This window comes from Somniosus microcephalus, chromosome 17, assembly GCF_052327205.1.
Source record: "Somniosus microcephalus isolate GS21.2 chromosome 17, FLI_Smic_1.0, whole genome shotgun sequence".
Classification (NCBI taxonomy): Eukaryota; Metazoa; Chordata; class Chondrichthyes; order Squaliformes; family Somniosidae; genus Somniosus; species Somniosus microcephalus.
In genome coordinates, this window is record NC_141003.1 from 33,350,616 (window position 1) to 33,366,117 (window position 15,502).

Sequence of the window (15,502 nt, forward strand, 5' to 3'; positions counted from 1 at the left end):
AAATGAATATAAATGTTAACTGTAAGTCGTCATTGTCCGGGCATATGCTTTCAAGATTTTATTTTCACTTCCCCTTCACATTACCGACCATCAAACCAAAATCTGCTAAGTCAGTATCCCTTTTATTTTAATCTAGGATGGTGGGGGCGGGTAGGGAATTGGGGGAGGGCTTGAATTGTTTGTGTGAGCAGTCTTGCATTTTTGTGTATGTTGGTCTCATTTTTGGAGATCTTGATATTTGTGTGTATGGGGACTTGCATTTTTATGTATGGGGGCTCATATTTCTGCCTCAATCACAGATGGCCTACTCACTCATTTTGGCCTGTGTCTCCAGCCCCAAACGGTTGAGCATTCCTGGTATATAGTGCCCCTTACCTAAAATACAGTATTTTTATAAGAAAATTGATAACCTCCTTTCAACTCTATAGAAATCAACTGTTCTGTCTGTAAATGACATATTAAAGAAAGTAAGAACTTGCATTTATATAGCGCCTTTCATGACCTCCGGCCTTCCCAAAGTGCTTCACAGCCACAAAGTACTTTTTTTAAAGTGTAGTCACTGTTGACATGTAGGAAATGTGGCAGATAATGACCAGATAATCTGTTTGATAGTGATGTTGATCAGGGATAAATACTGACCAGGACACCGGGCAGAACTCCCCTGCTCTTCTTTGAAATAATGCCATGGAATCTTTCAGGTCCACCTGAGAGAGCATGGCCTCAGTTCAACATCTCACTGACAGGATGGCACCTCCAACAGTGCAGTACTCCCTCAGTACTACACTGGAATCTCAGTCTGGATTATGTGCTCAAATCAAATTTAGTGCATTTATAGGTCAAACAGAAATGTTTTGATTGAGCTGCAATTCATTTGTGGGAAAAGGAAACCTCACAGATGGGTGTAACCTTCTCTGTGACTCGAATTGGAGCCTCTGAAACGTGACTGGTTTCTTCCTGCGTCAGACGTCAGCCTGACTAAAATAGTAAATTGTAGAGTAAGGTGCCAAGCAAGTGGTAACTTAATTGATAAACTGGGGAGATAAAGTATAACTCATGATGGCTGTTGTGCTTTATTCTGGTGTTACGTTGTGAGGGCCTTGGTAACTTGCCAAATTTCCTTCGGTTGCTGCAACCAAGGGAGTTCATTTTCTGCAGTTTCTGACGGCACGGCCTGCCATTTGACGCCGGCTTTGGACTTCCAACAACACCAATGCCGATTTTATTTTTAGAAACAAATGGAGCTGTTGCCTGTGATACTTAAAAGAAAATCAGAAGGGCGCAACCAAGGTTGCCGATAGCTGGCGAGTAACAGCGGAACCCAGCTGGTGTGGTGAAGCCACTGCTCGGAAAGTCCTTGCAGCAGGATCGGAAACTTTTGTAACTCTCTCAGTTTTTAAAAATTATTTTGAGCAGCACCACTATGGCCGAGGCCCGAGCAGTCATATCCTAACCACTTTTGAAGGAAGGAAGGGCCTGGTCAAACCCAGAACGCTGTTAACCATCAGATGGTTTTGTCTTCGTATAAAAATGGAAAGTGTCCAATATTGAAATTGTCGACAAACCATGGCGGACTCGGAGCAACAGGAAGAAAACCTTAAAAAACTCATCGTTCGTCTCCAAAACGTAGAGCAGGGGAAGCAAGTCGACACTCTGCTTCAGATTTTGGAGGACTTGAGTCAACTCACCGCCGTTCAAAATGGTAAGTGCGCGATGTTGGTGTGAGAATTTGTATATACATTAAAAAAAATCCATTATCAGAAGATAGATCTGTCATGTCATCTGGTTGTTTACATTTTAAATAGCCTCGATTTTATTCGGAAATAAGAACGTCCACACGCCGTTGCTGATAGTTCTGGAATCTTTTACCGACGTTTCCAGTATTCAACAGGTAGGCTGTGACCTTTTTTATTTATTATGACCTACTTTCTGTTTATGTCACTTAAAGATATGATGGCGTGTGACTGGTACAGTTAATAGGTTTGTTTTGGCCCAGTTTTGTTTCACCATCCAAGGTCAATGTATGGCTCAAGTTTTAAAATGATCCATACCTTTTTATTCCTAAAAGAAGCAAATTCTTCATGAAGTGTTGCATGTATTGATTTGCACAACTTAAGTAGCATGAACCACGTGGAAACGTTAGCATTTCACTTGTGCATGTCGTGCACAAGTGTCACTCGCCAACTCTAAAAAGTTTGCCAAATGTTTTCCATGGACACCACGTGTCCCGTAATGGAAATTTGTCCTTACCAAAATAGCCTGGACTTTTTTTAAATTAGTTTTTATGGGATGTGGGCGTCACTGGCAAGGCCAGCATTTATTGCCCATCCCTAATTGCCCTTGAGAAGGTGGTGGTGAGCCGCCGCCTTGAATTGCTGCAGTCCGTGAGGTGAAGGTACTCCCACAGTGCTGTTTGGTAGGGAGTTCTAGGATTTTGACCCAGCAAGACGATGAAGGGTCGGCGATATACTTCTAAGTCAGGATGATGTGTGACTTAGAGGGGAACTTGGAGGTGGGGGTGTTCCCATGCGTCTACTGCCCTTGTCCTTCTAGGTGGAAGAAGTCGCAGGGTTGGGCGGTGCTGCCAAAGAAACCTTGGCGAGTTGCTGCAGTGCATCTTGTAGATGGTACACATTGCAGCCACGGTACGCCGGTGGTGGATGGAGTGCCAATCAAGCGGGCTGGATGGTGTCCAGCTTCTTGAGTGTTGTTGGAGTTGCACTCATCCAGGCAAGTGGAGAGTATTCCATCACACTCCTTACTTGTGCCTTGTAGATGGTAGAAAGGCTTTGCTGAGTCAAGGAGGTGAAACACTCACCGCAGAATACCTAGCCTCTGCCCTGCTCTTGTTCCCACAGAATTTATGTGGCTAGTCCAGTTCATTTTCTGGTCAATGGTGACCCCCAGGATGTTGATGGTGGGGGTTTCGGCGATAGTAATGCCATTGAATGTCAAGGGGCGGTGTTTAGACTCTCGCTTGTTGGAGATAGTCATTGCCTGGCACTTCTGTGGTGCGATGTTACCTGCCACTTATCAGCCCAAGCCTGGTCTTGTTGCATGCGGGCATGGACTGCTTCATTATCTGAGGAGTTGTGAATGGCACTGAACACTGTGCCGTTATCAGCAAACATCCCCATTTCTGATGTTATGTTGGAGGGAAGGTCATTGATGAAGCAGCTGAAGATGGTTGGGCCTAGGACACTGCCCTGAGGAACTCCTGCAGTGATGTCCTGGGGCTGTGATGATTGACCTTCAATCACCACAACCATCTTCCTTTGTGCTAGGTATGACTCCAGCCAGTGGAGAGTTTTCCCCCTGATTCTCATTGACTTCAGTTTTATTAGGCCTCCTTGATGCCACACTCGGTCAAATGCTGCCTTGATGTCACTCTCACCTCACCTCTGGAATTTAGCTCCTTTGTCCATGTTGGGACCAAGGCTGTAATGAGGTCGGGAGCCGAGTGGTCTTGGTGGAACCCAAACTGGGTATCAGTGAGCAGGCTATTGGTGAGTAAGTGCCGCTTGATAGCACTGTAGATGACACCTTCCATCACTTTGCTGATGATTGAGAGTAAACTGATGGGGCGGTAATTGGCCGGGTTGGATTTGTCCTGCTTTTTGTGGACGGGACATACCTGGGCAGTTTTCCACATTGTCGGATAGATGCCAGTGTTGTAGCTGTACTGGAACAGCTTGGCTAGAGGTGCAGCTAGTTCTGGAGCACCAGTCTTCAGCACGATAGCCGGGATGTTGTCAGGGCCCATAGCCTTTGCTGTATCCAGTGCGCTCAGCCGTTTCTTCATATCACATGGAGTGAATCGAATTGGCTGAAGACTGGCTTCTGTGATGGTGGGGACCTCAGGAGTAGGCCGATATGGAACATCCACTCTGCACTTCTGGCTGAAGATGGTTGCAAACACTTCAGCCTTGTCTTTTGCACTCACATGCTGGGCTCCACCACCATTGAGGATGGGGATATTCATGGGGCCTCCTCTTCTCATTAGTTGTTTAATGGTCCGCCACCATTCATGACTGGATGTGGCAGGACTGCAGAGCTTTGATCTGATCCATTGATTGTGGGATTGCTTAGCCCTGTCTATAGCATGCTGCTTCTGCTTTTTAGCATGCATGTAGTCCTGTGTTGCATCTTCACCAGCTTGGCACCTCATTTTTAGCTATGCCTGGTGCTGCTCTTGGCATGCTCGTTATTGAACCAGGATTGGTCCCCTGGCTTGATGGTAATGGTAGAGCGAGGGATATGCCGGGCCATGAGGTTACAGATTGTGGTGGAACACAATTCTGCTGCTGCTGATGGCCTACAGCATCTCATGGATGCCCAGTTTTGAGCTGCTAGATCTGTTCTCAATCTATCCCATTTAGCACGGTGGTAGTGCCACACAACATGATGGAGGATGTCCTCAGTGTGAAGACGGGGCTTCTTCTCCACAATGACTGTGCGGTGGTCACTGCTACCAATACTCTCATGGTCAGATGCATCTGCGACAGATAGATTGGTGAGGATGAGGTCAAGTAGGGTTTTCCCTCGTGTTGGTGTTCTCACCACCTGTTGCAGGCCCAAACTAGCAGCTATGACCTTCGGGGCTCGGTCAGTAGTGGTGCTACCGAGCCACATTTGGTGATGGACATTGAAGTCCCCCACCCTGAGTACATTCCGTGCCCTTGCTACTCTTAGTGCTTGTTCCAAGTGGCGTTCAACATGGCGGAGTACTGATTCATCAGATGATGGAGGCCGGTAGGTGGTAATCAGCAGGAGGTTTCCTTGCCCATGCTTGACCTGAAGCCATGAGACTCCGGAGTCAATGTTGAGGAATCCGAGGACCACTCCTTCTCGACTGTATACCACTGTGCCGCCACCCCTGGTGGGTCTATCCTGCCGGTGGAACAGGATATACCCAGGGATGGTGATGGAGGAGTTTGGGACATTAGCTGAAAGGTATGATTATGTCTGTGTGACAGCTTTCCCAATTTTGGCACAAGTCCCTAGATGTTGGTGAGGAGGACTTTGCAGGGCTGACTGGGCTGGGTGTGCTGCTGTCGTGTCTGTAGCCGGTGCTGAAGTCAATCCTGTTTCATTTTTTATTATTTGGTTTTGTAGCGGTTTGCTGCAACGGAGTGTCTTGCTAGGCCATTTCAGAGGGCAATTAAAAGTCAACCACATTGCTGTGGGTCTGGAGTCACATATCGGCCAGATTTCCTTCCCTAAAGGAAATTAATGAACCAGACGGGTTTTTACGACAATCCGATAGTTTCATGGTTATCATTACTGATAGTAATAATTATACCAGATTTATTTAATTAACTGAGTTTAAATTCCCCAGCTGCTGTGGTGGGATTTGAACTTGCGTCTCTGGATCATTAGTCCAGGCCTCTGGCTTACTAGCACAGTGACATTAGCACTACGCTACCGTTCCCTGATGAATTATATCTCTATTGTGTATTTTACAACCGAATACTAAGCAGGTTTGAAATTGTACTGCTGACAAATGGTAAAATGAACAGAAATAAATGTATGTTAATGAGCTTCATGGATGTGCTTTTTTTACTTTGACCAGGCAGGTTGGTCTTTACTCTGTAAACTGATTGAGCTCTGTCCAGACATAATTAACAAATTGGCTGCACCCCAAGACGTGGGAAAAGACTGGGATGTTCTTGGAGTGCATCAGTAAGTATTTTCTCCATTCACATGACAAGGATGAAATGTATGTGAAATAATTCCAACATAATTAGAATTGATGTTCATATTCTAAAAGTAAATTTGCAGTACACCAGAAGAGCTTTCAGTTCCTTAACTTTCAGTTCCTGTTTGAATAGTGCTTTCAGCTCCTCTTTGAATAGTACTTTGGGATCTTTTAAGATTGGTGGAAGTGTCTAATTACAGTGTGACAAGTTACATAGGTACTTTCCATTATAAATGTGGACATAGGGATGTATTAATGGAACTATATAAAGATAAGGACAGAATGTAGGGCACTGAATTACATCTATGCACCTAACCAGCTCTGTCCTCTAACCCCGCTTGACCCAAACATGGCATTTGGTCATGACTCCTCATGTGATAAGCCATGGAGTTTAGCTAGTTATGTGTTGTATGGTATAATACTCCTGTCAATATAAAACAGAATATCCTCCAACTGATTGGAGCAGTGTTATCGTAAATTCATGATTAATGTTTAAAAGCATTTGAAATTACAGCTTATTGTTAGTACAAATGGTTAACTTTACAGTGTGGCTTAAACATTTATATAATTCAGTCTTTTATCTGACATTGGGATCACCCCATTTAATCTCAGATCTGCTATTGCAGTCTTCCTTTCTAATTTAAGGTTCAGATTCTTTGCTCACTTACCCTAGTTTCTTGCCCATGGCTCATTCCTCTCATTCCACTCTTCATTGTTTTTTGCACCTTTTCTATTCCACTGTGTCACAACTTGATTCTTCTATACTTAATTCTTAGTGACTTGTTCTTTTTTCCCCCCTCTTTCACTTACCTTTTTTCTTCTCCTCAATGTTCACAACTGCATATATCTTCCCATTTTATATTGCTTAGAATCTTCATTACTTGATGGCTTCCCTTTTAACTGATTGGAGTTTTCTTGTACTTATGTGGCTACTTAATTTTTCTGTTACTTTTTTCAACTTTTGTTGATTTAACTGACTCTTCCCCCTCTGTACCTATATATGTAATGAACTGCTTTCTGTTCTCTTGTACATGCAGACTCTCATTTCCTTGCCACTCATTACTTTTACCAATTAAAAACCTCTTCTAGGTTTGTGAACCTAAACTGCTTTTTTTTTCTTTTTCTAGCACAGTTGCAACTCAAAGATGTGGATTGAACTGTTGACATGCTCTTGCCTATATTTATGTGGCTCGTAATCACCGTTAATACTTGTATAGAATATTTCACATTGTACTTTATTTTTATTTGCTTTCCCACCAATTTTCTTCTCTGCAATCCTGAAGGTGCTGTCTCTTGATGGGGTGTGGTACCACAGGCCTCTAGTAGCTCCCCCATGTGACCATTCTTCCCGTATGAGTCTGGATAGTGAGTGTCAGTACACTATTCTTCTGCAGAGCACTTTACAACCATGCTTGATTCTGTGCAGTGAAATTTGAATGGAATAAAACAATTCCCACTTCAGAACTGGTCAAATGGAGACCAATTGCTGAATGTTTCATCAAGAAAGCAACTTGACCAAGCACCCTGGTGCCCTCAAGATTGTCCATGTTTTCAGCAGCAGTTCCTGGAGTGGGAAGTCTTGGTGACTTTTTTTTAAAATTTTCCTTCCCTTGCCCATGGGTGCTGTAAGTGTTTGTGGCAGTACAACTGATTTGACTGAAATTGGCTAATTCAGCACAGACCTTCTGGTATTTCTATGGCTTAGCACTGCACTTTAGCTACCAGGGAAGGAGGGATCTTGATTACAGTTGCAATAAAAAAAAATAGATTACCAGTAGCATCTGAAAGTATTTCATTTTGAAATTGCTCCTTTTTTAAAATGTTTTTTATTGCAATATTTGATGTCTTTTTTTTTCTTCCTCCATTTATATTTTAGACAGATCCTGAATTTGTTGTTGACTTACAATTTTCATCCCACCATACTGCTGCTTGGCCTTAAGGTGTTAACACTCCTTGTTCAGTCAGGTATAGTAACTCCAGTTAAATCTGAAAAATAAATCCAACATTGTTAACAACGTGCCTTTTCTTTATGTATATTTTCTGGCCTCGATGGAGACAGAAAACATGCATGAAAATCAATGTAATGTACAGTAGGTTCACAATTACCTGTTTTATACCATCATAATTCCCTTATAATTTGGGCTAGTGATTGTCACAGGAAAATAAACAGAAAATTATAGGCAGTTGTTGGGAAAATCATGTGGCCAGATACGCAGAGTGTAATTTTGCAGACTTCAGTTGATTTGAGTCTGGGAGTTAGATGAACTGTTAAATAGTTTGCAGTTTTGCTCAGGAATTGGGTGGTTTGGTGCCTGTGGTTGTACATTAGAATAGCTTCTATGATGCATCTATTGGCAAAAGAGTGGGAGAGCAATAGTGCTAGGGGACTCTATCATAAGGGGAACAGATAGACGTTTCTGTGACTGCAGACGTGACTCCAGGATGGTATGTTACCTCCCTGGTGCCAGGGTCAAGGATGTCACTGAATGGCTGAAAGGCATTCTGAAGGGGGAGGGTAAACAGTCAGAGGTCGTGGTTCACATTGCTACCAACGACATGGGTAGAAAGAGGGATGAGGTCCTGCAACAAGAATTTAGGGAGCTAGGTAGCAGATTAAAAAGCAGGACCTCAAAGATTGTAATCTCTGGATTACTCCCGGTGCCATGTGCTAGTGAGTATAGGAATAGGAGGATAGAGCAGATGAATGCGTGCTAAAGAGTTGGTGCAGGAGGGAGAGCTTTAGTTTCCTGGATCACTGGGTCTGCTTCTGGGGAAGGTGGGACCTGTACAAGTCGGATGGGTTGCACCTGAACCGGAACGGGACCAACATCCTTGCGGGGAGATTTGCTAGTACTGTTGTGCGGGGGGGGTTTAAACTAACTTGGCAGGGGGATGGGATACAGAGTGGAGCTATAGTAGGGGGTGATGCACAGCCAAATATAGGAGGAAGAACAAGTCAGCCTGGAAGGCAAAGCAAATATGTACCGGCACAAGGGAGTATGGCAAGGCTGGATGGCATTTATTTTAATGCAAGGAGTCTTGCGAGTAAGGCAGATGAATTGAAGGTGTTGATGAACACATGGGAGTATGATATTGTTGCTATCACAGAGACATGGTTGAGGGAGGGGCAGGACTGGCAGCTCAATATTCTGTGGTATAGAATCTTCAGGCGAGACAGAGGGGGGTGTAAAAGAGGAAGGGGTGTCGCAATATTAATCAAGGAGTCAATTACTGCTGTAAGGAGGGCCGATATCGTAGCAGGTTCCTCTAATGAGGCCATATGGGTAGAACTTAAAAACAAAAAGGGGGCAAGCACTTTGCTGGGAGTGTACTATAGGCCCCCAAACAGTCAGGGGGCGATAGAGGAACAGATATGTAGGCAAATCTCAAGTGTAGAAATAATAGGGTAATAATAGTAGGGGATTTCAACTTCCCCAATATTAACTGGGATAGTCAGAGTGTGAAAGGCTTCGAGGGTGTGGAATTCTTAAAGTGCATCCAGGAGAGCTTTTTGAGCCAGCATGTAGAAAGTCCTACAAGAGAGGGGGTGGTACTGGACCTAATTCTAGGGAATGTAGCCAGGCAAGTGGTAGAAGTGTCATTAGGAGAGCATTTTGGTGACAGTGACCATAATTTGGTGAGATTTAAGGTAGTCATGGAAAAGGACAAAGATGGACCGGAAATAAAGGTTCTAAATTGGGGGAAGGCCGATTTTAATATGATCAGGCAGGATCTGGCCAAAATGGACTGGGACCAGCCACTTGCAGGAAAATCCACATCAGAGCAATGGGAGTCTTTCAGAAGGAAATAGAGAGAGTACAACGCCAACATGTTCCCGTAAAGGTCAAGGGTGGGACCAACAAGCCCAGGGAACCCTGGATGTCAAGGGATATACGAGAATGGATTAGGGAAAAAAAGGGGACTAAAAACAGTGCAAGCCCTAGAGGAGTATAGAAAGTGCAGGAGGGTACTTAAAAAATAAATTAGGAGAGTGAAGAGGGGGCATGAAAAAACGCTGGCGGGCGAAATAAAGGAAAATCTCAAGGTGTTTTATAAGTATATTAAGGGCAAGAAGATAACCAGGGTAAGAGTAGGGCCCGTTTGGGACCAAAGTGGCAATCTATGTAGAGCCGGAAGATGTGGGTGAGGTTTTAAATGAATATTTTGCATCTGTGTTCACTATGGAGAAGGACGATGTAGGCATAGAAATCAGGCAGGGGGATTGGGATGTACTTGAACAAATTAGTATTGAGAGGGAGGAGGTACTAGCGGTTTTAGCGGGCTTAAAAGTGGACAAATCCCCAGGCCCAGACGAGATGTATCCCAGGCTGTTGTGTGAGGCAAGGGAGGAGATTGCAGGGGCTCTGGCACAAATTTTCAGACCCTCTCTGGCCACAGGGGAGGTGCCAGAGAATTGGAGAACAGCTAACGTAGTACCATTATTCAAGAAGGGTAGTAGGGGTAAACCAGGGAATTACAGGCCAGTGAGCCTAACATCAGTGGTAGGGAAATTATTGGAAAAAATTCTGAGGGACAGAATAAGTCTCCACTTGGAAAGGCAAGGATTAATCAAGGATAGTCAGTATGGCTTTGTCAGGGGGAGATCATGTCGAACTAATTTGATTGAATTTTTTGAGGGGCTGACTAGGTGTGTGGGTGAGGGTAGTGCAGTTGATGTAGTCTACATGGACTTCAGTAAGGCTTTTGACAAAAGTCCCGCATGGGAGACTGGTCAAGAAGGTAAGAGCCCATGGTATCCAGGGCAATTTGGCACATTTGGATCCGAAATTGGCTTAATGGCAGGTGGCAGAGGGTGATGTTCGAAGGTTGTTTTTGTGACTGGAAGCCTGTGTCCTGTGGTGTAGCGCAGGGATCGGTGCTGGGTCCTTTGCTGTTTGTAGTGTACATTAATGATTTAGATATGAATGTAGAAGGTATGATCAGTAAGTTCGCAGATGTTACGAAAATTGGTTGAGTGGTAAATAGCGAGGAGGGAAGCCTCCGGCTACAGGACGCTATAGACGGGTTGGTTAGATGGGCAGAACAGTGGCAAATGGAATTTAACCCTGAAAAGTGTGAGATGATGCATTTTGGGAGGACTAACATGGCAAGGGAATACACAATGAATGGTAGGACCCTAGGAAGGACAGAGGATCAGAGCGACCTTGGTGTGCATGTACATAGACCCCTGAAGGCAGCAGGACAGGTAAGAAGGCATATGGGATACTTGGCTTCATCATTAGAATATAAGAGCAGGGAGGTTATGATGGAGCTGTACAAAATGCTAGTTAGGCCACAGCTGGAAAACTCTGTGCAGTTCTGGTTGCCACACTGTAGGAAGGATGTGATTGCATTGGAGAGGGTGCAGAGGAGATTCACCAGGATGTTACCTGGGCTGGAGCGTTTCAGCTATGAAGAGAGACTGGACAGGCTGGGGTTGTTTTCCTTAGAGCAGAGAAGGCTGAGGGGGGACATGATTGAGGTGTACAAAATTATGAGGGGCATAGATAGGGTAGATAGAAAGGAACTTTTCCCCTTAGTAGAGGGTTCAGTAACCAGGGGGCATAGCTTCAAGGTAAGGGGCAGGAGGTTTAGAGGGGATTTGAGGAAAAACTTTTTCACCCAGAGGGTGGTTGGAATCTGGAACTCACTGCCTGAAAGGGTGATAGAGGCAGGAACCCTCACAACATTCAAGAAGCATTTAGACGAGCACTTGAAACGCCATAGCATACAAGGCTACAGACCAAGTGCTGGAAAATGGGATTAGAATAGACAGGGCTTGATGTCCGGCGCGGACACAGTGGGCCAAAGGGGCTCTTTCTGTGCTGTATAACTCTATGACTCTATTTGTGAGGTGAGAGTCCATTCTTACTGATAGAATGTACACTAAGTTTTGCCAGAGATCAGACAGCTTTCCCTGATGATGTCCTTCTGTTTTATCACTTCATCTCAGCAGTTCATTTTTCATTGGCAAAACCTATCCTGATTCATAGGAACAGGAGTAGGCCATTCAGCCCCTTGAGCCTGTTCCGCCATTCAACTAGATCATGGCTGATCTGAAGCTCAACTCTATTTACCCGCCTTTGATCCATATCCCTTGATACTCATTACCTAATAAAAATCTATTGATCTCAGTCTTGAAAATTTCAGTTGACCCAGAATCCAAATTTGAAAACCTATCTGAGGTTAAGTCTGTGATGTTAGTTTGTTGTGCAAAATGAGAATGTGGGCTCAGCTCTTTCAACCTAATTGACCAGGAAAATTGCACTCAGCAAAAATTGAAGTAGGTGATGCTTTCACACATCACAAGCCGTACTTGTAATATTTACTGAACTGTGACTGCCTGGTTAGCAACTGCAGATTAACTCACTAACCTTGTGATTTGTGTAAGTTATTAATCTTTCATCATGCATCAAGTGAATGCGCATGGTGATAGACTTCACCCCCACCAGTACAAAATAAGAGCCAAATAGAAAGTGCTGTCCCACAGTGTATATATATATGTTTTAAAGTTATTAATTGTATATACAAAGCAAGTACAAGGAGTCATACCCTTTTTGGAATTCAGAAGACTGTTAAACTAGCTATTCATTATTCTCCATACTGTTGAATTGGATTTCTATTATCCATATTGCAACCTGTTATTAACTGTGTAACAGTGAACTCTCAGTCTTCAATCAGGGTAGTTTTATTCTTTAATTATCATTGGCCTCAATAAAGATGAGGAAAGTTTTTCTCCCAAAATGTTATACATGGTTGAGTTTAAGATGTAATTTAATCTTTTGGGTGTGGGGGTTTAGATAATATCCATGAACCACATAATTTTTATGATGGCTTATGATGATGGATATGGACATCTGGATAAATGATACTCATTGTTGTCAACAATGTAATGTGCATAACATTTGTAGAGGTAAAGAGGAAAACTGGAAATCTGAAACAACAGAATATGCTGGAATTGCGCAACAGGTTGATCAGCAGCTCGGGTGGGACCTTCCTTCAGAACTCGGAATTAATAGTTTTGTGTTAAACCATTTTTACTCAGTCTAAATGCTGACGTGTTTTTATGAAGAAGACTCACGTAACTCATTTATGCACATAGCATTTGTGAGCTCAATCTGGTTTAAGTTTACTCCACAGCGAACCTTTTATGCATTATTCATTGTTAGTTTAAAAAGAAGGTTGAATATTTGGCTATGTTCTGTTGCAGTAATTTGTTTTTCCATTTTGTTACATTAGTGCAATGTTGACATTTAAGTTCTGTGTGAACATCTTTAAGAAAATTGCTGCTTTTGAAATCATGTTGCAGATGAAATTGCATTATTGGTTCGAGATGAAGAAATGGATGTTTTTTCTTTGGTTATTGAGGGAATGCAGACATTTGCTGGTCATTGTGGAATTCAGATGCATGGATGTCGAGTGTTGTGCACACTTTTGGAAAAAGGTAATCCAGTTCTAGATGCACTTGCAATAAAAGGATTTTTTTGGGGGGGGAAAGGGGTTTGAAACTAAAGGCAAACACCTGTAATTCTTGATGTTTGGTTATTTTGCAAAATACATGTGTGTTGAGCAATTTTACATCCCCTTGGAAATATTTTTGCATTTTGAATGTTTAGTATAAAAGCTGAAAGCAATTTGTGACGAGAATAGGAATGAAAAGATGATAAACCACAATATAAGTTCCATTCCAATGTTGAGCAAGTGTATACATGCAATTCCATGTTTGGATGGTTTCTCAAAAGTACAAACACTCATGCTGTCCCCTGTTTCTCTTAATTCTTGCCCTCCTTTTGAACCTTGCCTGGTATATTTGATCTCTTAATTCATTGCCTTTTTTCCTTCCTGTGTTTTCACTTTTTTCTATAGTCACTTTGGAACCTCCGAATACAGTGGCTAAAACCAATTGCAGACAACTGTAAATGTACTGTTTTTAGATGCTTGTTTTGCCTGCATTCTGCAAATGGCTGAAATAAATAGACGACCTGTTACTTTCACTGTTGCCAGAAATGTATTTAGTATATACCCCTGTGTAGGTCATTGCATTGATTGACAACAGTCGTGGAATCATGTAGCCATAGAATTATACTGCACAGGAGGAGGCCATTCAGCTCATTGTGCCTGTGCTGATCTTGAGCTATCCAATTCGTCCCACTCTCCTGCTCTTTCCCCACAGCCCTGCAATTTTTTCCTTTTCAAGTATTTATCAATTCTCTTTTGAAAGTTCTTATTGAACCTGCTTCCACCACCCTTTCTTGCAGTGCATTCCAGAGCCTAACAATCGCTGCCTAAATTTTTTCTTCACACCACCTCTGGTTCTTTTGGCAATTACCTTAAATCTGTGTCCTCTGGTTACAGACCCTTCTGCCACTGGCAACAGTTTCTTCTTATTTACTCTCTCAAAACCATTCATGATTTTTGAACACCTCTATCAAATCTCCCCTTCTCTGCTTTAAGGAGAAGTAGCCCAGTTTCTCTCATCTCTCCATGTAACTGAAGCCTTTCATCCCTGGTACCTTTTCTAGTAAATCGCCTCTGCACCCACTCTAAGGCCTTGACATCCTTCCTGAACTGTGGTGCCCAGAATTGGCCACAGTACTCCAGCTGGGGCCTAACCAGTGTTTTATAAAGGTTTAGCATAACTTCCTTGCTTTTGTACTTTGTGCCTCTATTTATAAAGCCAAGGATCCTGTATGTCTTTTTAAAAGCCTTCTCAACTAGTCCTGCTACCTTCAAAGACTTGTGTATGTATACCCCCAGGTCTCTCTGTTCTTGCACCATTTCGTTTATATTGCCTCTCCTCATTCTTCCTACCAAAATGAATCACTTCACACTTCTCTGCGTTAAATTTCATCTGCCATGTGTCTCCCCATTTCACCAGTCTATGTGCTACTGAAGTCTGTTACTATTCTCCTCACTGTTTACTACATTTCTGAGTTTTGTGTCCTTTGCAAACTTTGAAATTATGCCCTGTATACCCAAGTCCAGGTCATTAATATATATCAAAAAGAGCAGTAGTCCTAACACTGACCCCTGGGGGACACCACTGCACACTTCACTCCAATCTGAAAAACAACTGTTCACCTCTACTCTCTGCTTTTTGTCCCTTAGCCAATTTCAAATCCATGCACCACTGCTCCTTTAATCCCATGGGCTTCAATTTTGCTAACAATTATATTATGTGGTATTTTATCAAATGCCTTTTGAAAGTCCATATACACAACATCAACGACACTACATTCATCAACCCTCTCCGTTACTTAGAGTCATAATGGCACAGAAGGAGGCCATTCAGCCCATCGAGTCCATGCCGGCGCTCTGTAGAGCAATCCAGTCAGTTCCATTGCCCCGCTCTATCCCCGTAGCCCTGTAAGTTTATTTCCCTCAAGTGCTTATCCAGTCTCCCCTTGAAAACATTGAGTGTCTCCGCTTCCATCAGCAGCGAGTTCCAGGTCCTCGCCACTCGCTGCGTAAAAAAGTTTTCCCTCACATCCCCCCCGCCACCCCCCCCCCCCATATCTCTTGCCCAAAACCTTAAATCTGTGTCCTCTCGTCCTTGTACCATCAACTAATGGGAACAGCCTTTCCACGTCTAGCCTATCCAAACCCGCCATAATCTTGTACACCCCTCAACCTCCTTTGCTCTAATGAAAACAAATCCAACTTCTCCAACCTGTTCTTGTAGCTAAGATTCCCCCATCCCCGGAACCATTCTGGTAAATCTCCTCTGCACCCTCTCGAGGGCTTTCACATCCTTCTTAAAGTGTGGTGACCAGAACTGGACGCAATACTCCAGCTGTGGCCTAACCA

The 15,502-nt window shown here is 43.3% G+C and overlaps 1 protein-coding gene across 2 annotated transcripts in view; it reads left to right on the plus strand.

The window, feature by feature from the left end:
• The first annotated feature begins 974 nt into the window (after nt 1-974).
• The window catches only part of lrrk2 (leucine-rich repeat kinase 2), a 304,627-nt gene continuing 290,099 nt past the window's right edge, over nt 975-15,502 (plus strand). The window contains exons 1-5 of one of the 2 annotated variants that reach the window (XM_086010172.1): nt 975-1,699; nt 1,803-1,888; nt 5,570-5,679; nt 7,572-7,660; nt 13,005-13,139. In XM_086010172.1, coding sequence (XP_085866298.1) covers nt 1,564-1,699; nt 1,803-1,888; nt 5,570-5,679; nt 7,572-7,660; nt 13,005-13,139 — 556 coding nt within the window. In that variant the 5' untranslated portion in view covers nt 975-1,563. The remainder of the gene's footprint in view (nt 1,700-1,802; nt 1,889-5,569; nt 5,680-7,571; nt 7,661-13,004; nt 13,140-15,502) is intronic. The other variant, XM_086010173.1, reaches the window with a different exon arrangement.